Source organism: Enhydra lutris, unplaced genomic scaffold, assembly GCF_002288905.1.
Source record: "Enhydra lutris kenyoni isolate GAN:26980312 unplaced genomic scaffold, ASM228890v2 scaffoldscaffold106, whole genome shotgun sequence".
Lineage (NCBI taxonomy): Eukaryota > Metazoa > Chordata > Mammalia > Carnivora > Mustelidae > Enhydra > Enhydra lutris.
The window spans coordinates 1,182,950-1,204,086 of NW_019154190.1; the positions used below are offsets into that span (position 1 = coordinate 1,182,950).

At 53.3% G+C, this 21,137-nt stretch overlaps 2 protein-coding genes and 1 pseudogene across 4 annotated transcripts in view; 2 read left to right on the top strand and 1 right to left on the bottom strand.

Moving 5' to 3' along the window:
• Positions 1 to 2,713, bottom strand: part of LOC111139407 (synaptosome associated protein 47) — a 42,840-nt gene extending 40,127 nt beyond the window's left edge. Inside the window, exon 1 of the mRNA XM_022491652.1 lies at positions 2,660 to 2,713. The gene's annotated coding sequence lies outside the window, so the exon portion shown is untranslated. The remainder of the gene's footprint in view (positions 1 to 2,659) is intronic.
• A 277-nt stretch (positions 2,714 to 2,990) lies between these two features.
• Positions 2,991 to 7,414, top strand: LOC111139408 (jumonji domain containing 4). 3 transcript variants are annotated; one of them, XM_022491653.1, is made up of 6 exons: positions 2,991 to 3,314; positions 3,403 to 3,568; positions 5,330 to 5,455; positions 5,717 to 5,984; positions 6,504 to 6,650; positions 7,038 to 7,414. In XM_022491653.1, exons 1-6 carry the CDS (start codon positions 3,050 to 3,052, stop codon positions 7,338 to 7,340), a joined length of 1,275 nt encoding a protein of 424 aa, XP_022347361.1. In that variant the 5' UTR covers positions 2,991 to 3,049; the 3' UTR covers positions 7,341 to 7,414. The 3 variants fall into 3 exon arrangements, with proteins under 3 accessions (XP_022347361.1, XP_022347362.1, XP_022347363.1); XM_022491654.1 differs by having other exon boundaries at positions 5,753 to 5,984; XM_022491655.1 differs by having other exon boundaries at positions 3,248 to 3,314; positions 5,281 to 5,455.
• A 6,510-nt stretch (positions 7,415 to 13,924) lies between these two features.
• LOC111139420 overlaps positions 13,925 to 21,137 on the top strand; it is a 35,410-nt pseudogene continuing 28,197 nt past the window's right edge.

The following is a 21,137-nucleotide window of genomic DNA, read 5'->3' on the forward strand; positions in this document are numbered from 1 at the left end:
AAGGTGTGAGCAGGCATGTGAATGGGGCACGGCCCTCCGTACGATGCACTGTTGGATGTGGACATCATTCAGCGCCGGTGCCCGGCCTGTGGCCTGGAGTGGGCCTCGGCACCAAGTAAACACCCTATATTTAGTCAGTTTCCAGAGGGACAGAACCAGTGACGTCTCACGCCTGTTCCAAGGCCTCCTGAGCACAAGGCGGTCTGGAGGCAGAACAGTGGGAGCAGTGTCTCCCAGCGTCTGCGGCCACCTTTTCCATTACCTCCACCTCCTGCTCCCACTCTCGACCTGGGAGGTTCACATGAGCTGCTGGGGGGTCTCAGGGCCACAACATGGCCTACTCCCATGGCGTGCACCATCCTTCTCACCCTCGGAAAGGAGAACAAGGACCTGTCCCTACTTCTGCTGTGTTCTCGGCCACATGCTAACGTGACCGTCCCCTCCGGCTGTGGGCACAGTGCATGGCTGGGCCCCGTCAGGGCTCCCAGCAGCGTCCTGCCCGCCCCCACGCTCTGACTCAGTAGGTCTGAGTGGGGCTCAAGAAAGGACGTCTCTCAGGGTTCCCAGAAGGTGCCAGGGGCCTTCGGGGACACAGCTGGCGCTATGGCCAGAGCTCCAGCACCAGAGGGCCACCGTGTGGACAAGAGGAAGCACAGCATGGAACACAGCATCCCATGTCCTAGCCTGGCTCCTGGCTCAGCTGTGCCAACAATCCTGGGGAGCACACGGACCTCGGGCCCAAAGCCTCCCCCTTTGTAGGAAACTTGGTTTCAAGACCCGAGCTTCAAGGAGTCAGAATCCTGGGATTCTTTCCAGGAAACACCTATCTCAATTTCATATTTCTCCCGAGACACACACTTTCCTCACGTTTTCTCAATCTTCGGACAACGGCAAACACTGCTTCCCACACTTTTCCTGACTGCCTCCCATGATCTGCATTCACAACTACAATCCAAAATCAAGGAGCATTCAGTCGATTTCCAGCAAGATGTGGACAGTGCATGGTCACTTTCTTTAAAAAAGCCTAGAAACAGAAACAGTAGACGCTTACACACACTTCAGAGACTGTGTGTGTGTGTGTGTGTGTGTGTGTATGTGTGTACGGGGTGGGGAAAGGAGGAGAGAGAGACTTCACACAGGAAACAATGAAGGGGTGCCTGTAAAGACAGCTGCATTTCAAAATGTGTTGAGGAGTCCAGCGTGCACGGGACCAGGGGGCTCCTCCCCACAATGACTGCCCCGCACGTTCTCCCTGACTCCATGCAAACACTGGCCCCGTGAGGAACCCCACACGTGCACCACACCAGGCACAGCGAGGCCACCAGGGCAGGCAGCTCAGCACACACGGGATCACACACTCCGTGATGCCCCATCTGCCCGCCTCCCTGGTGTGCTCAGCTCCGCCCAGGACGCAGACGCTCCCAAACTCATTCCACTCCCAGCCCCCTCTCCTCTGCCTTTCCTGATCTGCGGTCCACCCTGCTCTCCTTTGGGGTAAGCTTCAGGAAACGTGGCCAGGGTCCCCCTCCAGCCCCCACCAAAGCTCAGAGTCCCACCTGGGGAGACCTCCCTTCTCCCCGCTGCAAAGGTAAACAGGGTGGCATCTTCCTCATTCGACAGAGGGGCGGCACCCACCCCCCCCCCCCCGCCCTGTCACTCAGCATGTCCCCTCTGTTCAGGAATGACGTACGACGGCACCCAGACTTCTCGAGGCGTGGTCACCAAGTCAGAGCTGTAAATGCGCAGCTGCAGGGCTGAGTCAGGCCCCTCTCACCGCATGCAAGACTGCCCAGGTGCATCTGCCCCTCCGTCACAGGGATGAGCGGCCCTGGTGGTTCCTTCCTTCGCCTGACCAGTTGGGAGGCCAGGGAGGCTCTGCCCAGCCCTGTACCCTCTAGCGCCCGCTCCGCGTATGTGCCATCTGCAAGCTCCTGGAGCAAGGAGCCTGCGCTCTTCCTGTCCAGACTGGCGATCACACGTTTCCTCTAGCATGCTCAGACCCGGACCTGTCACCCGCCCCCCACCCCCCGCTTCCGTCCTGATGTGCAGCCTCAAATCCTCACTTTGCATTCCACACACCGGCATTCCCTCACCACCCACTGCAGGACTCCACCACCCCTTGGACCCCAAGCATCTCCTACAGGTCTCCTACAATCCCCCCCGGGCCCCCAGCACCCCCTCCGGGCGCCCACGCCCCCTCGGGGCCCCCACCGTCCCCCTCTCGGCCCCCAGCACCTCCTCCGGGCCCCCAGCACACCCTCTGGGCCCCCACCGTCTCCCCTCTCGGCCCCCGGCATCTCCTCAGGACCCCCACTGTCTCCCTCCGGGCCCCCAGCATCCTCCTCAGGGCCTCCACCGTCCCCCTCTCGGCTCCCACCGCCCCCTCCGGGCCCCCAGCACCCCTTGGGCCCCCCCGCCCCCCTCCGGGCCCGCCCCTACCGCCCCCTCCGGGCCCCCACCTCGGCCCCCACTGTCCCCCTCCGGGCCCCCCCCCCCCCCCCCCCGGCCCCCCCCCCCCCCCGGACCCCACCTTTGGCCCCGGCGCCCCTCGGTCAGAACCGGAGTTCTTATCGCGGCAGCAGCAGCTGGCGGGACTAAGCCGGAGAGGGCCGGAAGGAGTGCGGCCCAGGCCCGACCGCGGACTGGGGGCGCGGCTTACCTGTGTCACCGCGAAGGCGCGCAGACGGCAAGACTCGGCTCCGGAGCTGAGGGACGCCGGACAGACCCCTAGCTCTAGAGGCGCTGTGGGCCGCTGCCGCGCCTGCGCAAAACGGGGGCCCTAGGCTGCTCTGCGCGTGCGCCCAGGGTCCGGCGCACCGAGGTTCGTCCTCGGGCAGGAACTGTGGCAGCGTTCTCTTGATTCCGCTTGCCGGCGCCGGGCCGACCTCAGTCTCCGAGAGTCTGTGCCGCGCGGTTTTCGCCCCGGCTGGCACGGAGGCGTCTGCTCCGGAAGTAGTTGTAGCGAGTACTTCCGCGTCGCCTCCCGGTTTAAAGGGCCGGGCAGCCGGGTGCCTGAGGCGGGTCCGGACAGGGCCGGGCCGGGCCGGGGATGGACCGGGAGACGCGCGCGTTCGCCGAGAGCCACTTCCGACGCCTGCGGGGGCAGCCGGCGGGCGGGGCAGGCGCGTCCCCGGGCCGCGTGGACTTCATCGCGAGCCCCGCCTCCTTCTCGTACGCTGACTTCTTCAAGCGCTACCTGCTCCCCAACGTGCCGTGCGTCTTCTCGTGCGCCTTCACTGAGGGCTGGGGCGGCCGGCGGCGCTGGGTGACGCCGGGCGGGCGGCCGGACTTCCAGCACCTGCTACGGACCTACGGTGCAGGCCCGGGCCAGGGGCTCGGGGCGGGGGGCGCGAGGCTCCGGGGGGCGCGGGGCTCGGGCGTCACCGCCTGTCGGTGTCGCAGGGGATGCCGTGGTGCCGGTGGCCGACTGCGGGCGGCGGGAGTACAACGCGCACCCCAAGGAGCATATGCTGCTGCGCGACTACTTGCGCTACTGGACGGAGCACATCGAGAGCGGCTACTCGTCCCCGCGGGGCTGCCTGTACCTCAAGGACTGGCACCTGTGCAGGTGAGGGGTGCGGGGGGGGGCGTGTCCCACCCCCCACCCAGGGTGGCTGGTCCTTCCCCTGCGTGCACCTCGGGCTCCGCCCGCCATGGGGCTGGCCACGCTGCGTCGGGGTTGGTGGGGAGTCTAGGTGGGCTGAGGCCGGTGCCTCCCTTGTGTCCTGGTGGCTGGAACCACCCGTGCAAGCCTTACCCCTCTGGGGGCCGCACTGGGCTTGGCCCCTCCGGGCAGCTGTGCTACTGGTGCCGCTGGGCCGGGTCTGGCTTACGCTGGCTCCCCCCACCCCCTCCCGTCTTGCACCATCTTGCTCCCCTGTCTCGGTTCAGCAAGGCAGGGCCCGGCCTGCACAGCGTCTTCCTCACCCACTAGCAGAGACCTGGGGTCCGACCACAGCCTTCTTCCCTAGGGGAGCTACCACCGGTGCTCTGGGACATAGCTCACACTGGTGGGGGCCCCACCCCATCCACATCCGTGCTCAGAGGGGCTGCTTGGGTTTCGTGCCCATTCCCCATCCAGCGGTGTGCTGGCACAAGCAGAGACCGTCTTCCTCACCCCAGCAGCTGTCACAGATACGGTAACTGCTCAGTCAGTTCTGTATAAGCGAGTCAGTGATTGAATTCTGGTTTTCCTAACGTGAAAACCAAGGCTCCTTGTGGTTCCCAAGACCCGTGCAAAGGTGCATCTCGACCCGTCGTGCCCTAGATGCTCCCTGCCTTGCTGCATCTTGTTTGGCAGGGAGAGCTGGCCAGGGGGTGGATCAGTGACACCCAGGCCCTGGCCGAGGCCCCCAGGGATTCCTGACCCAGGGGCACCTAGGACTCCTGGACCCAGTGCTCCTGCATGGTGGCTGTGGGCTTCAGTTAGGCAGTAAGTGAGTTCTAGGTATTACACGGGACATACTTGTTTTGGAGACTTGCCTGTTGCTGGGAGGTCAGTTTGGACTGAATATCACGTATTTTCTCTGGAAACCCTGGAATAAGCAGTAGAGGGAGGTCAGGAAGACAGAGGTGGCCCAAGGGCACATGATACCTGAGCAAGGTTTTGAGGGCTCCATGGGAGTCTGACGGTCGCAAAGGCATGGCGGCAGAGGGAACAAGTGGTTGGGTGCTCTGTGGGCTCTCCCTGATCATGGCCTCCGACCTTGAGTGATGTGTGAGCTACTCTGGAAGCTTGCTCCATGTGTTGCTGGGAGAGGTGCACTCTTCCTGGGGCTGGGTTGGTGACTCCCCTTGGAGGGACCATTGTTTTGGTAGTGGGGCAGGCTTTTGGACCAGGAGGAGTTGGCGGCTGTGGGGTAGGGGAGAGGGACCTCAGCGGACATGGGCCAGTGGTCGTGCATTTGCTCTGCGGACTCGAGGTCACAGGCGGGGTGAGAGCATGGGTGAGGCCCAGGGGTCCTGGAGAGCAGCGGGATGCAGATGAGGTACTTAGAGCCCAGAGGTCCTGGACCTGGTCCAAGAGGGGGCTGAAACAAGTGCGGGGCTGCCTGCACCGGTCACCTAAGCGGCATCATGGCCCCCAATGCTGTTTCACCTGCTCATGATGGGGCTTCGTTCCCAGGACAGCGCTCAGGTGCGGTCAGTTGGGGCTGTGGTCACATGGTGGCTGGACAAGCGCAGGTGATCAGCCTTAGTGTGGACACTGGTTGCAGAAGGCGGCTCAGGGTCATTCGTGCCTGTCCAGATCTCTGGCTGTCTCACGGGCTTGTGGCACAGGTGCCAGGAGGGGACCCTTCCTGCCAGAGGCTCATGGCACTCCCTGCAGGGACTCCTCAGCGGAGGACGTGTTCACCCTGCCTGTGTACTTCTCGTCTGACTGGCTCAACGAGTACTGGGACGCCCTAGACGTGGACGACTACCGCTTTGTCTACATGGGGCCTGCTGGCTCCTGGTACGTGTGTCCTCTCCTGATCCCCTTTCTGCGCCTCGCCCGTGCCCCCCCCCCCACTCTCCCCCACCCTGTCTGCTCCGTCAGGGCCTCAGAGATGCCTGGGCCGTGGGGAGGCTGCCCGAGGTCCCTAGTCTCCGTGAGCACTTTGCCCTGGGGCTCTCAGACGGGGGAGGTGTGAGCTCGGGGGCCTGTGTCCGCGGCTGTCTTCCTGAAGAACCAGATCAGCTGTGGTTCACCAGATGCCAACAGGAGGTTCCACAGGTCGCCGTTCCATGCCGACATCTTCCGCTCCTTCAGCTGGTCTGCCAACATCTGTGGGAGGAAAAAGTGGCTCTTCTTCCCTCCGGGGCAGGAAGAAGCCCTGCGGGATCGTCACGGCGGCCTGCCCTATGACGTGACCTCGCCCGCACTCCTCGACAGCCACTTGTACCCCAGGCGCGGGCACTGCAGCCCGGCCCTGGAGCTCACGCAGGAGGCAGGCGAGATGGTCTTTGTGCCCAGTGGCTGGCACCACCAAGTCCACAACCTGGTAGGGTGGGCACACCTCACAGCGTGTATACACCCCACCGTGTGCGCCTGTGACATGGCCCAAACAGGTCGGGGGCCACCTTGGGGCCCCGGAGGACCCATCTTTTCCATTCATCTGTCCCTCAGCCTGCCTGGCAGCACTGCTCACCCTTGACACGTTCTTAGATGCCATCCACAGAGAGAGGGCCAGGGTACCCCTCCTGATCCCACAGTGGGCCGACTGCCCCCTGGGAGGGTCTGGGCACGGGTCTGCACAGATGCCAGAGAAGGGCCGCCAGCTCCTCTTTCTTCCCCACCCCCGTCCTTGTTCCCTGGGCCGCAGTGGGTTCCTATATACCCGGAGTTTCCCTGGCTCCCAGGGGAGCCCCGCTCCTGGTTAGCTGTGTACTCAGAAGACAGCTCCTATCTCCTGGGAGATAGGAGCAGCCCTTCCCTGCTGAGGGGACTGCGGGGAACTCGGGAAGGGGCTGGGGACCGTCTGCAGTGGGCTCATGGGGACACCTTGCCCCACCCCATACAGGAGGACACCATCTCCATCAACCACAACTGGGTCAATGGCTGTAACCTGGCCAACATGTGGCACTTCCTGCAGCAAGAGCTCCGGGCTGTGCAGCAGGAGGTCAGCCAGTGGAAGGAAACTATGTCAGACTGGCACCATCATTGCCAGGTAGGCTAGCCAGGGTGGGAGGGGAGGAATGGGAGGGGAGGGTCTCTGCAGGGCCCTGGCAGGGCCAGGGCTGGGGCTGCTGTGGGGGCTGACCGGTGGGGCTCACTGCAAATAGGTCTGCAATGGTGGAGGGCATGGGGCAGCCTGCATTCTCAGAGCAGGGCTTGGTCTATGAGGCCAGAGCTGTGGTCTTGGGGACATGGTAGCTGCTCTCCTGCCTGTGAAGGTCAGTCTGATCCTGAGGCAGGATGCTGGGGCTTCCAGGCTGCAAGACTCAGACCCATCTCCAGCTGGCTCCCAGGAAGCTCTGGGCCCTGCCCATCATCCATAGACCCTTGTCTAGAGCTGTGGGCAAGCTGCGGCTCACAGCTGCTCTTCTCTGGCCAGGTCATCATGAGGTCCTGCACTGGAATCAACTTTGAAGAATTTTACCACTTTCTCAAGGTCATCGCTGAACGGAGGCTCCTCCTCCTGGCGGAAGGGACGGACTCTGGTGCCATGGAGGGCAGTGCAGGCTCCAGGCTGGGTCCCCATCAGGCTGCGTTTGATGTCAGCCGGATCACAGAGGTGCTGGCATCTGTGGTGGCCCACCCTGACTTCCAGAAAGTGGACACTGGCATGTTCTCCCCACGACCGGAGGAGCTCCTGCAGCAGCTGGAGGAGGTCGTGGCCAGCACTGTGTCTCTCTAGTATGTGAGGCTTGGCCTGGAAGGCAGGCCGTCTGTCCCACAGTCCCTTCTGGAAATAAAGTTTTGTGTACTGTGTGCCATGGGACCTGTCTCCTTCCCGTGGAGCCTCGTGGCCTCAGGTGTCCCAGCTGTGGCTCCTGCTCTTAAGGGCGTGCTCTTTTCCTGGCTGTCTGTTGGCATCCTGGGACCCTGGTGCCTGTGCAGAGGGCTTGGGCCCCTTGTCTTCATGAGGCTCGGCAGGGCCGAGTGCTCTGGATCCAGTGAGGGGTGGGTGTGGAGGCCTTGCGAAGTAAGATCTATGGCCAGGAGGCTCCAAGAGTGCCTGGGGACCCAGGCGTCGGGGCAGCATGTGGCTGGATTCCTGACAGCCTTAGCCTTCCCTCAGCAATGACCAGCATCCAAGCCCACAGGCCTCCCATGGACAGCAGTGTGAGGTGGCTAGCTCATCTTGCGTGACCCCCCCTGCAGTGGGACTGCATCCCTGCTCTTCTCCATCTTCCGCTGCAAGCCCCTCTGTGGGGTGGGGGCACTCTGGGCCCGGGGCCTCCATGTCTCCCCCAGGACACCCACTATTTACATAGAGCCTGCCTTTGTTCTACTGGCCTGTGTGTCCCCTGCACTCCCACCCAGAGTCTGCAGCTAAAGACGTCTGTGTGTTCGGGGCGCTGGGCCAGGCCTCCTACTTTGCCCTTCGTACAGGCCCCCAGCCATCACAGGAGCATCATTCACGGGCACCTCAGGGTTGGCTGGCCCTGTAACTTTACCTCACTTGTGACAGCACTGCCTTTGTTCGTCAGGCTCTGGGTCCACCTCTGTGACTGCGCACCCGGCGATGGCCTGGACCTTGCCCCAGGTGTCCAGGGCCCCCTGTCATCCCTCCCTCACCCTTCCCGTGTGCTCACTGTCTGAGCCTATGGCTTTGTTCAGAACCCCTGCACAGATCTGCACCATTCAGTGTCGCTCAACAGTGACAGTAGTAGGGTTCTCCAGAGAAGTGGAACCCACAGGATGGAGTAAGAGATGGTGGGGGCAGGTGGGAGACCCAGGGGAGGGGGACTTTGTGGTCTTGGGTCCAAAATCTGCAAACAGTCTGGAGGCAGAATTGCTTCCTTGGGAGACCTCTGTCCTTGCCTTCAGGCCTTCCACTGATTGGATGAGGCCCACCCTGATTGTTTATCAAGGTTGTTTATCAAGGTATGTGCAGTTCAGAGTTAATCCATCAGAGGGGTACTTTTAGAGCAGCATGGAGACTGGCATTTAAGCAAAGAGCTGGGCACTGTGGCCTGGCCAAGTCGAGGTGTCCAGCTGACCAACATAGTCCCTCCCCTGTGCGTTCTGGGACTCAGTAGGCATGCCAGTCTGTCCCATGCCCACCTCAACGCGCAGCAACTGCTCCTTTCCCAGCAGCCATGGGCAGTCCTGCACTGCCCTGTGCATAGCCCTTGGCACCTGTCCCCCTCACACACACACACACACACACACACACACACACACACACACACACTCTGCTGTTGGACATTGTGCCTGCACACCTCCCTGTGTGCCGTCCAGCCATGCTGGGGCTCACACTTACGGGGTGGTTCAGCAGTTCTTCGCACACTTGTTTGTCCCGTCAGTCTCCACCCCTGGAACTTCTGCTCTGCATGCACTCACTCCTCCCAGACACCCCACATGTCCCTCCAACACCAGTGCTCAGGCTCCTCTCCAGTCAGCTGCATGGTTTGCACACTTGCCGTGTGCAGCTCAATGACCTGTGTATGTGGGCTCCCCTCCAGCAAACCTGCACTGTTTCACAGTTGCTCCTCTTCTCTCCATCAGGCCTTTGATTCTAGCACACCCACTTGGTGCTATTTGATGATGTCTCCCTGAACACTCACAGGCCAGGTGCAAACTCGGCGTCTTCGTGCACCCCGTGGTCCCTTCTCCACAGCCACGGTGTGCCATCCAGTGGGGCTTGTGCCTCCACAGCCACGTTGTGCCATCCAGTGGGGCTTGTGCCTTCAGAGTGAAAGCCCATGACCACGGCACACGTGGTGATTCATCAGTCCTTCTGGCGCCTTCATGCTGTGCCGTCCACCCCACTAAACCACCCAGAACTGCCACGTGTGGTTCACTAGCTACTGGCTCCATGTTGCTCTCACTTCTGTCCCCCTCTTGGACACCCACTTGCATTCAACAATCTGCACCGTCACTGGGCCTGGGCCTGAGCTGTGCTGGGCAAGTGGGTGACATCAGCAGCCATTGGGGAGGAGGGGGCTCACTCAGCATTGTCCCCATCGTTCACCCGGCTCTTGCCTCTGCAGCGGGACATGTTGGCGGTAGGAGACCGGGTGCACTGGAGACTCCCTGGCTTGCCTGGTGCAGCCCTTCAGCTCCTTGTCCCGGGGAAGGACCTGGAAGGGCACTCCAGCCCGCTCAGGGCACGTGTGTCTCCCAGCCGGATTGGAACCATTCCCGTATTTCATGGGTGAGACAGTGTGCGTGCTGCCCATGGATCATCCTTTCTGGTAGCTCCCCTCTGCTCAGGTCCTCATGGGAAAAGTTTGCATCCCCCATGACTTAAACAGGACACAGTCATCAGGCATCACCCAGACAGGAGTGACCACAGTGGGTGCCATTTCTGGGGTGAGCTCTTGTGCAAGGCATTGTGGGGATGCTGGAACTCCTTGTGTACAGGGAGCAGGAATGCTTACGGAACAAGGTGCCGCTGTGTCTAAATTCTGCATCACAAATCTTTACCGTGAATAAAAAACCAGCAGCAATAGGAGTTCTGAGGTCCCAGACAGGACTGCAGGAGGATATAAGTCTAGGTAAAGCCAAAAAACAGATGCAGTGAAAAGAAGGGGCACCGGCACCCCAATGTTCATAGCAGCAATGCCCACAGTTAACAAACTGTGGAAGGAGCCGAGATGCCCTTCAATGGACGAATGTATAAAGAAGATGTGGTCCATATATACAATGGAAGATGACACAGCCTTCAGAAAGGATGAATACCAACCATTTACATCGACATGGATGGACCTGGAGGGGATTATGCTGAGTGAAATAAGTCAATCAGAGAAAGTCAACTATCATATGGTTTCATTTACTTGTGGAACATAAGGAACAACATGGAGGACATTAGGAGAAAGAAGGGAAAAATGAATGGGGAGGGTAATCGGAGGAGGAGACAAACCATGAGACACTGTGGACTCTGGGAAACAAACTGAGGGTTACAGAGGGGAGGGGGTGGGGGGTGGGGATAGCCCAGTGATGGGTATTAAGGAGGGCACACGCTAAGATGAACACTGAGTGTGTTATACACAACTACTGAATCGTTGAACAATATATCAAAAACTAATGATGACTGTACAGTGCTAACTGAACATAATAATAATAAAAAAGTAAATCTAGGTAAAGGGTTGGCCGTGAGGCCCTTGGGGACAGTTACGGAGGTCATTTCCTGCCTTTTAGTCCACTCACCAATCATCTTCCTTTGGCCTCACCCTTTCCACATTGCACATTCTCACCTGTTTCATTTTTGTTTTGTTTTTGATTTTGTACGATTTTCCCCACTCAGGGCTGATGAAGTCCTGGCATTTGTTCTTGAAAACTATAATTTCCCAATCGGTGGTCAGAAGAAATCTTAGCAAGAGAGGCAGAGTGCGTTCCCTCTTCCCCCAAATTGTCCTGAGAATGGGAATGGTCCTGGCAAGTGCTATTCTTAAAAGCTCCCAAATTTTAGTGGTCGCTGTGCCTGTGAAAGTGCCTTCAACCTCTAAAAGCCAGGATTCTGAGGGGCGATCTCTGCTCGTGTCCAGGGTCCCCAGACTGAAGTGTCCTCAGAGCAAAGGGCATCTGGGTGTGTCTCAGTGAATGGGGAGTGAGTCTGTGTTTCATTTAAACACAGGAAATGAAATAACACAATCACAACTGCCAGCTGTGGTAGAAAGAGGATTTTAAAACAGTAGTCAAGTGTAGCTTTTGCTATTTATGACCAATAATGTCCAAATCAGTAAACCTTTTTTCTTATTGTACAAAAATTCAATTGCTCTTTTAGCTCTTCTGAAACTGTCCCTTCCCACTGACCACAACTGCTGTGGTCTCAAAACCGCTGGTGCCTGGCATTGGCAGGGGCACGAGAGGGTATCAGTGGGACACAGCTGCCCCTCCTCACTTGGAAAAGAGCGAGGTGTGGGAAGAGGGTCTCTCCTCTCCTGGGTGAGGAGCGGGGGGGCTCTTGCTCACCTTTGGCCTTGATGATAGAATCTGAGATTCCACCCACCCTGAGAAAGTCTAGAGCAGTGGGAAGCAGAGCCTGGGCCCTTAGGAGGGTTGTGGGCAGATGCAGACATGAGGAGACAATGGCAGTCATCAGACCCCCTATGTAAGCGAGTGCTCTGTTGTGCCTATGGGCACAGGTGGCAGGGTACCATAGCTGTGCAGGGGTGAGGGGAATTCCTGGCTGCAGGCAGGGCTCTGTGCCCATTGGCTGTGATCTTTGGCTGGGGTCAGCTAGTCCTCGGGCTCTCAGAAAGCAGATGGTGCCTAAGGCAGCAGGTGCTCCACAGGGTTCCAGGCTGGGCTATCAACCGTCAGGTAACCCAGCCATAGGGGAGGTTCAGCATCTTTGGTGACCTGGGCTGGCCTGCTGGGGGGAGGGGAGGCTGGCCTGGGCCACTCCAGTTTGTGGGTGTTCAGCCACCCGGTCAGCCATAGCCTAGAGATGGCGATCCTGAGGCTGGCATTGCACTTCGTGAACTAAAACAAAGTAAACCTAAAAAGAATGTTAGAGCAGTGAATAACGTAACTGAGAATAGGAAAACAGTAGAGAAAGTCAGCAGAAATTGCTTTTTTAAAAAACTGGAGTGGGAGACAAAGCATGAGAGACTGTGGACACTTGAGAAACAAACAGGGTTTTGGAGGGGAGGGGTGGGGGGTTAGGTGATCCTGGTGGGGGTTATTATGGAGGGCACAGATTGATGGAGCACTGGGTGTGGTGCATAAACAATGAATCTTGGAACACTGAAAAAAAATAAAATAAAATTTAAAAAAATGAAAAAATTGTAAGAACAGCTAGATTGACTAAGAGAAATGTAGACAGGACTCAAATAAAAGGGTTTATTATAAGAGACTATGAACAACTGAACATCAAATTGGATAATCTGGATGAAATACACAAATTCCTAGAAACAGAGAAAGTATAAAACTTTTTACTGGTGAATCCTACTAAACATTTAAAGAAAAATTACCACCAATTCTCATCCCCCAAATAAGAGACCAAGATGTTTGTCCACCTGTAGACAGCAACTCTCCAGACCCTACTTTGGCTGCTCCTCTGTGGCGATCTTCTAGGCAGAAGAGGGAAAGTGACCATCTGTGTCAGTCTCCTTCTTCATAAGGAGGACTGTCCCCTCCTTGGGGGAAGGGCTGCCCCTCCAAGTATGGGCTATAGGGGTTTGTATGGGTATTGCTATGGGCTCCTCTGCCTGGGTGTCCTCTGAATCTGCTGCCTGTCTGCCTCCCCCCAGCACCTTCTCCCCAATCCTGGATGCCTGGCTGGACTAGTCCCTGGAGGGTTTCTGTCACCTTCCATACCTTCCTCTCTAAGATGCTAGTGGGCCAAGCAGACCTGAACATGCTGGTTTGGACCTGCTGCTCTGCCCAGATGCTCTTGCCTAGCTTGACCCCACGGAGGCAGAGCCAGAGGGCTAGGAGACCTAGCCAGATGACAGTGAGGGGGATGGCCAAGTAAGACAGGAGCAAAGAGTGACCTCAGCCCATGACTCTGGTGAACTGCAGTCTGGGAACACTTCTTAGGATGTGCCTCTGGGGTTGGTCTGGGTTTCTCTTCAAGGCAATGGGGTGTTTTCTGTTTTGGGAAAGTCACATGGTAAGGTGATCATATGGGTTAAAAAGTCCTCTGCCTGCAGCTCAAGTCAGCTCTAAGGCCAGTTCTAGAGCTAACGACATCTGTGTTGTTAGCACAACCTCCAGCACCAGCTCCAAAACAAGGTGTAGACCCAGAGCTGCCTCTGGGTTCCGTTCCAGGGCCACTTACAGAGTTATAGCCAGCTCTGCCACCAGCTCCACCTCCAGCACCAGAACCAGTTCCAGAATGAGAGCCAGCACCAGCTCCAGCACCAGCTCCATCACTAGCTGCAGAACCAGCTCCATCTCTATCACCACCTCCAGTACTAGCTCCATCACCAGGTGAAGAACCAGCTCCACCACCAGCTCCAGCTCCAGAACCAGTTTCAGAATGAGAGCCAGCACCAGCTCCAGCACCAACTGCAGAACTAGCTCCAGCTCCAGCTCCAGAACCAGTTCTGTGCTAGCACAGCATCAGTCTAGCACCAGCTTCAGAGCTTTGGCCCATCCCAGCTCCAGAGCTAGCATGAGCAAAAGCTACCAGAATAGAGAAAGCTCCACTGCCATCTCTACCACAGCTCCAGAGCTAGCTCCAGCTTCAGCACAAACATTAAAGTGAAATTCAGTTCTAACATCAGCTCCAAGTGTCCCGACAGCTCTGTTGCCAGCTTCTAAATAAAAAAAAGTCAAAGCCAGATCCAGAGCCTGGCACTATCTCCAGTGCCAGACAGAGAGATGGAGTCAACTGCAGCACCAGCTCTTGCCTCAGCTCTCAAGTTAGAGCAGCACTGGCACCAGCTCCAGGCTAGCTCTGGAGCGACGGTCATCACCATCTTTGAAGCCACCAAAGATGCCAGCTCCATCATCAGGTTTGGCACCAACAGAGAGACAGAGACAGAGACTGCAACACCACCCGCTCCTGCACCAGCTCCAGAAAGAGCTCTCGGTCTAGAATTAGTTCCAGAACTAGAAACAGTACCAGATTCTGAGTAAGAGCTAACTCCACCACCAAGCCTAGAACTAGTTCCCACCAGACACCAGAATAACCATCCCTGCCCTGTTGCTGCCTTGGAGCCCTTGGTGGATAACATTCACACTGCAGCTCAGGTGGGATGCTGGGGAATAAAATTCACCTGTGGGTGTGAGCAGGCGTGGGCTCCCCAGTGCCCTGTGGGCACAGGAGTGGGTGGCAGGTTCCAGGGCTAGGAGAAGGACTGTGAGCCACCCCTGTGTCCCTGGGTGCCCAGTTCACTCCAAAGCCATCTTATCAGGCCTGGACAATGATGATGACCCCACTGCCAAGTGAAGACCCAAGGCTCTAATGAGGGTGGTCTTCTTTCAAGACTCTGGCTGGATCTGGAGTCTAATGCTCGGCCACAATCTGAACCACACCAGCTCCTTGATCTCCTGAGTCCCTAAGCCACTCCACTGGAAGGACCACCACGGGTCTTCAACACAGTGGGACATCCCTGGAGGAGTCCAACAGACACTTTTCTGATTATGTGGATGCTTCAGGTGACCTGTTCCACACACCCAACTTGTAGAGGAGGAAATAGACCTTCTCTCCTGTAGCCCATCCACATGAGGGTTGGGCACAGGCCCTATCCTCTCCAGGATGCTTCACCAATGGCCCTGACCCAGGCAGGCCCCATGGTGCGTCAGCCTGGCATTTTCCCCCTCCTCTCCCTCTGGGCCTGGGCATCCTGCTACTAGGCTGGCAGAGCTGTCTTCAACCTCTTTCTCCTCCACCCTTGCCACCTCCAGCGTCTGCTCCTCCTCAGGCTCCCCACCCATGCTCCCCACCTGGAAGTCTCTGTGTGTGAGGGCTGGGGGTGGGAGGATGCCCAGAGGAACAGAGATTACAGGGGAGATCCATCATGTTCCTGTGAGATCTCATTCTCAAAACATAGACTGTGGGAAGAGTTGAGTGAGCATAGTAGGTTGAGATGTAGAACCAACGGTCTTGTGCCAGAGACAGGGGTGCTGAGTGTGCTGAGCCAGACCAGCCAGTAGGGAGTGGGCTTCTGGGCTGGAGTAGAGCTGAAGTTTCTGACTGGGTCTGTGTTCAGGTTGGAGTGTGGGTTTAGTGCTGAGGGTTCAGAGTTGGAGCAGAATTTCAAGATCATATGTTAAATCTATATTTAGCTTTTGGACGAACTGCCAGACACTTTCACAGCGACTGAGATGTTTTACATTCTCATTAGTGATGTGCTAGGGTTCCAGTTTCCTCACATTCACCAACTCATGTCCATTGCTTTTATAATAGTGCTTCTGATGGGTGTGAGGAGACACAGGCTGTGGTCTTGATTGGCAATCCCCTGAAGTGACTGTCCACTGCGACCCAGCCATCTTGCCACCTATCACCCTACTCTATTCACCTGTCCCATCTGCTCTTGGTCACTGTTCTCCTCAGGATCTCTGATTTCTCCTTTTCCATGATGTCCTATAGAGGGAAGTGCAAGCATATAATCCACTCAGCTTGGCTGCTTTCACGTAATCATACACATTAAGGTCAATCCGTGTTCTTTCATGGACATGAGAGATCATTCCTTCATATTGCTGACTAGTATTCCATTCATGGGTGCTTACATGTACCACATGAGGCTATTAATTCACCTTTTGGAGGATACCCTGACTTTATTCTTTAAATTGTTATTTATTTTTTAAATTTCTCTTCCGTGTTCCAGACTTCATTGTTTATACACCACACCCAGTGCTCCATGCAATATGTGCCCTCCATAATACCTACCGCCAGGTTCACCCAACCTCCCACCTCCCAACCCTCCAAAACCCTCAGTTTGTTTTTCAGAATCCACAGTCTTGCATGGTTCATCTCCCCCTCCAATTTCCCCCAACTCCCTTCTCCTCTCCATCTCCCCATGTCCTCCATGTTATTTGTTATGCTCCACAAATAAGTGAAACCATATGATAATTGACTCTCTCTGCTTGACTTATTTCACTCAGCATAATCTCTTCCAGTCCCGTCCATGTTGCTACAAAAGTTGGGTATTTATCCTTTCTGATGGAGGCATAATACTCCATAGTGTATATGGACCACATCTTCCTTATCCATTCGTCCATTGAAGGGCATCTTGGTTCTCTCCACAGTTTGGCGACCGTGGCCATTGCTGCTCTAAACATTGGGGTACAGATGGCCCTTCTTTTCACTACCTCTGTATCTTTGGGGTAAATACCCAGTAGTGCAATGGCAGGGTCATAGGGAAGCTCTATTTTTAATTTCTTGAGGAATGTCCACACTGTTCTCCAAAGTGGCTGCACCAACTTGCATTCCTACCAGCAGTGGAAGAGGGTTCCCCTTTCTCCACATCCTCTCCAACACATGTTGTTTCCTGTCTTGCTAATTTTGGCCATCCTAACTGGTGTAAGGTGGTATCTCAATGTGGTTTTAATTTGAATCTCCCTGATGGGTAGTGATGATGAACATTTTTTCATGCGTCTGATAGCCATTTGTATGTCTTCATTGGAGAAGTGTCTGTTCATGTCTTCTGCCCATTTTTGACATGATTATCTGTTTTGTGTGTGTTGAGTTTGAGAAGTTCTTTATAGATCCTGGTTATCAACCTTTTGTCTGTACTGTCATTTGTGAATATCTTCTCCCATTCCGTGGGTTGCCTCTTTGTTTTGTTGACTGTTTCCTTTGCTGTGCAGAAGCTTTTGATCTAGATGAAGTCTCAAAAGTTCATTTCGCTTTTGTTTCCTTTGCCTTTGGAGACATATCTTGAAAGAAGTTGCTGTGGCTGATATCGAAGAGGTTACTGCCTATGTTCTCCTCTAGGATTCTGATGGATTCCTGTCTCACATGGAAGTCTTTTGTGGATAATCTTTTTAAAGTACTGTTGGATTCCACCAGCTAGGATCTTGTTGAGAATCTTAGTATCCATATTCATCGGGGATATTGGTCTGAAATTCTCCTTTTTGGTGAGGGCTTTGTCTGGTTTGGGAATCAGGGTAATGCTGGCTTCATAGAAAGAGTCTGGAAGTTTTCTTTCTGCTTCAATTTTTTGAAACAGCTTCAGGAGAATAGGTATTATTTCTTCTTTGAAAGTTTGGTATAATTCCCCAGGGATCCATCAGGTCCTAAGCTCTTGTTTTTTGGGAGGTTTTTGATCATTGCTTCAATCTCGTTACTAGATATTGGTCTATTCAGGTTGTCAATTTCTTCCTGATTCACTCTTGGAAGTTTATAGTTTTCTAGGAATGCATCCATTTCATCTAGGTTGCTTAACTTATTGGCATATAACTGTTGATAATAATTTCTGATGATTGTTTCTATTTTCCTGGTGTTAGCTGTGATCTCTCCGTTTTCATTCATAATTTTATTAATTTGGGTCCTCTCTCTTTCCTTTTGGATTAGTTTGGCCAATGGTTTATCAATCTTATTGACTCTTTCAAAAAGCCAACTTCTAGTTTCATTGATGTGTTCTACTGTATCTTTAGGTTCTATCTCATTGATCTCTGCTTGAATCTTGATTGTTTCCCTTCTTGTGTGTAGAGTTTGCTTAATTTGTAGTTGATTCTCTAGTTCTTTAAGGTGTAAAGACAGCTGGTGTATTCTGGATTTTTCAATTTTTTTTTGAGGGAGGCTTGGATGGCTATGTATTTCCCCCTTAGGACCGCCTTTGCTGTTTCCCATAGGTTTTGGACCAAAGTGTCTTCATTCTCATTGGTTTCCATGAATTGTTTAAGTTCTTCTTTGATCTCCTGGTTGATCCAAGCATTCTTAAGCAAGGTGGTCTTTAGCTTCCAGGTGTTTGAATTCCTTCCGAATTTTTCTTGTGGTTGAGCTCCAGTTTCAAAGCATTGTGATCTGAGAATATGCAGGGAATAATCTCAATCTTTTGATATCAGTTGAGCTCTGATTTGTGACCCAGTATGTGGTCTGTTCTTGAGAAGGTTCCATGTGCACTTGAGAAGAATGAGTATTCTGTTGTTTTAGGGTGAAATGTTCTATATATATCTATGAGGTCCATCTGGTCCAATGTGTCATTCAATGCTCTTGTTTCTTTACTGATTTTCTGCTTGGGTGATCTGTCTATTACTGAGAGAGGTGTGTTAAGATCCCCTACTATTAATGTATTTGTATCAATATGACTCTTTATCTTGATTAACAGTTCTTTTATGTAATTGGCTGCTCCCATATTGGGGGCATAAATATTTACAATTGTTAGATCTTCTTGGTGGATAGATCCTTTAAGAATGATGTAGTGTTCTGTATCTCTGACTACAGTCTTTAGTTTAAAATCTAATTTATCTGATATGAGAATTGCTATCCCAGCCTCCTTTTGAGGCCCATTGGCATGAAAGATGCTCCTCCATCCCTTCACTTTCAGTCTGGGTGTATCCTTAGGTTCAAAATGGGTCTCTTGTAGACAATATATGGATGGGTCCTGCCGTTTTATCCAATCTGCAACCCTGTGCTGTTTTATGGGCTCATTTATTCCATTCACGTTGAGAGTGATTATTGAGAGAGATGTTTTTATTGACATTGTGTTACCCCTGAAGTCTTTGTTTCTATAGATTGTCTCCATAAATTTCTATTTAATGATATCCTTGGGTTTTTTCCTCTTTTAGAGAACCCTTTTAATATTTCTTGTAGTGCCAGCTGGGCGGTCACATACTCTTTTAAACCTTGCTGGTCTTGGAAGCTCTTTATCTCTCCATCCATTTTGAATGTCAGTCTTTCTGGATAAAGTATTCTTGGCTTCATGTTCTTCTCATTTAGTGCCCTGAATACATCTTGCCAGCTCTTTCTGGCTTGCCAGTTTTCTGTGAACAGGTCTGACGTTATTCTGATGGGCTTTCCTCTGTATGTAAGGAATCTCTTCCCTCTAGCTGCTTTCAAGAGCTCCTGTCTAAAATTATGATTCATCGTTTTCACAATCAGATGTCTTGAGGTCTTTCTAGATTCTATGATCCTGGGGGGAGCCCTTTCTGCCTCTAGAACACAAACACTGGTTACATTCACCAGATTGGGAAAATTTTCATGGAGACTTGTTTAACTATATCCTCTAGTCTTCTTTCTTTCTCTCCCCCCTCAGGGATTCCAATAATTCTGACTTTGGAACATTTCATGGCATCATTTATTTCCCTAATTCTGTTTTCAGGGCTTCTAAGCTGTTTGTTCCAGGCTTTCTCCTGATCCTTTTTCTCTATCAGTTTGTCCTCTAGATCACTAATTCTATCTTCTGCCTCAGTTACCCTAGCTGTTAGAGAATTTAGATTAGATTGGAACTCATTGAGAGCATTGTTAACATCATGACTGGTGGCTTTCACTTCTGCCATAATGAATCCCAATTTGTCATTAAAGGCATCCTCCAACCTTGCCATTGCCTGGATAATTGTTAACCTGAATTCCCTTTCAGACCCACTGTTATGTCCATATCCAATAGCTCTGATTGAGAAGGCACAGTCTCTGAATTTTTCCTCTGTTGGGCATCCCTCCTCCTAGTCATTTTGGTGAGAGATGGCTGAAGGGATATGTAGCTGAATGTATCGACCATGGTGCAGGCAAGGTGCACTCTGGAATGCTTCTGAGCAATTGGGAGTCCCCACCAAAAAGAAAGAGAAAAGAAGAGAGAGAGAGAGAGAGAGAGAAGTAAAAAAAAAGAAAGAAAGAAAAAAGAAAAGAGAAAACCCAGCCCTAATGAGCCCCAAAGGTAAGATTTATAAAGTATACAAACAAAAACAGACAAACAAAAAGACCAACAAAAGTAAATGACAAGAAAAAAAAAGAACCCAGCCAAAATGAACCCCAAGTATAAGATTTAGATACTACCAGAACAAAAACAAATAAACAGAAACACTGACAGAAGAAAAAGATGGGAGGGCGGTTATAAATTCTCAGTGTGGGAGAGGAAGTTTATTTTTTATTCTTCCTGGATGTATCTTGATATCTTTGTTAAAGGACTCAACTTTCCTGAGATAAAGGGACATTAAAACTGGTTTATAATAGGGGTAGCATTGATTGGGGAAAGGGGATTAACTGAAAGCTTATCTCTATATGAATATTTAAAAAAATAAAAAAAAAAACAGAAAAGCAAAAGAAAAATACAGGTATATGTATCAAAAGAGTTCAAGTTAAAAGATTATTATGGAATTTGTTGTACTGAACATCTCATTGTGATGGTAAATAGGTTAAAAAATTATTAAAAAAATTGAAAAGAACGAGAATAGTGGGAACAAATTAAAGATAAAAGTTGTATCTATGAAGTAGTGGTGGTTGTCCTCTTGTTGGTTTTGTTTTGTTTTTGGGCTGGCTTTCTGGGGGAGGGGCCTCCAGCTTGGTTTTTCAGGTAGTCTTGCTAGAGTTGAGTCCTCCTGCCCCCTATCAAGGGGCTGGGCTCTGAGGAAACCAGTTTTTTAGGCTTTTGTTCTCTGGAGGTTTTTGTTTGTTTGTTTGTTTTGTTTTTTCTCCCCTTGACAGCTTTTCGTGGTTCTTTGGAGGTTTAGAGGAAAGCAATCTGCACCCAGACCTCAGTCTCAGAGAGAAGCCTCAGTCTGTTCCCCTCTGGGTGCTCTAGGGCACATAAATTCTGCCAGCAGAGCATGTCCCCGGTCACAATGTCAGGGGTCACAGGAGCTCCTGTTGTGTCCCAGTGTTACCAAAACCATGAGAAGTCCAGAGAGCTGGTTTCCAGTGGCTGCCTCTGCCGCAGCTGTCTGGGCAGGTCCAGACCATCAGAGAGGTCCCAACCAGAGATAGCACACTGAAATTTTCACTCTGGCCTGGGCTATGAGTGTTCAGACTCTCCCGGTCCTAGAGTGCACTGGCTAGCACCTGCACGGACCTCTCTTAGGGGAGGGTGTGGAGTGCGACTCAGACCCTGGTCGTGCAGTGCGCATGCAGAGTGCAAAAGGCTGTGGTTCTAGAGAGTGCCGGCTGGCATCCACACCAGAATTTCTCATGGGTGCTGCCACCCAGACGCTC

Excerpts from the sequence above, each read along its gene's own strand:
- LOC111139408 (XM_022491653.1), top strand. The coding sequence starts at position 3,050 with ATGGACCGGGAGACGCGCGCGTTCGCCGAGAGCCACTTCCGACGCCTG. Across the intron at positions 3,315-3,402 it reads GCACCTGCTACGGACCTACG|GGGATGCCGTGGTGCCGGTG; the intron begins GTGCAGGCCCGG and ends TCGGTGTCGCAG. Across the intron at positions 3,569-5,329 it reads AAGGACTGGCACCTGTGCAG|GGACTCCTCAGCGGAGGACG; the intron begins GTGAGGGGTGCG and ends CACTCCCTGCAG.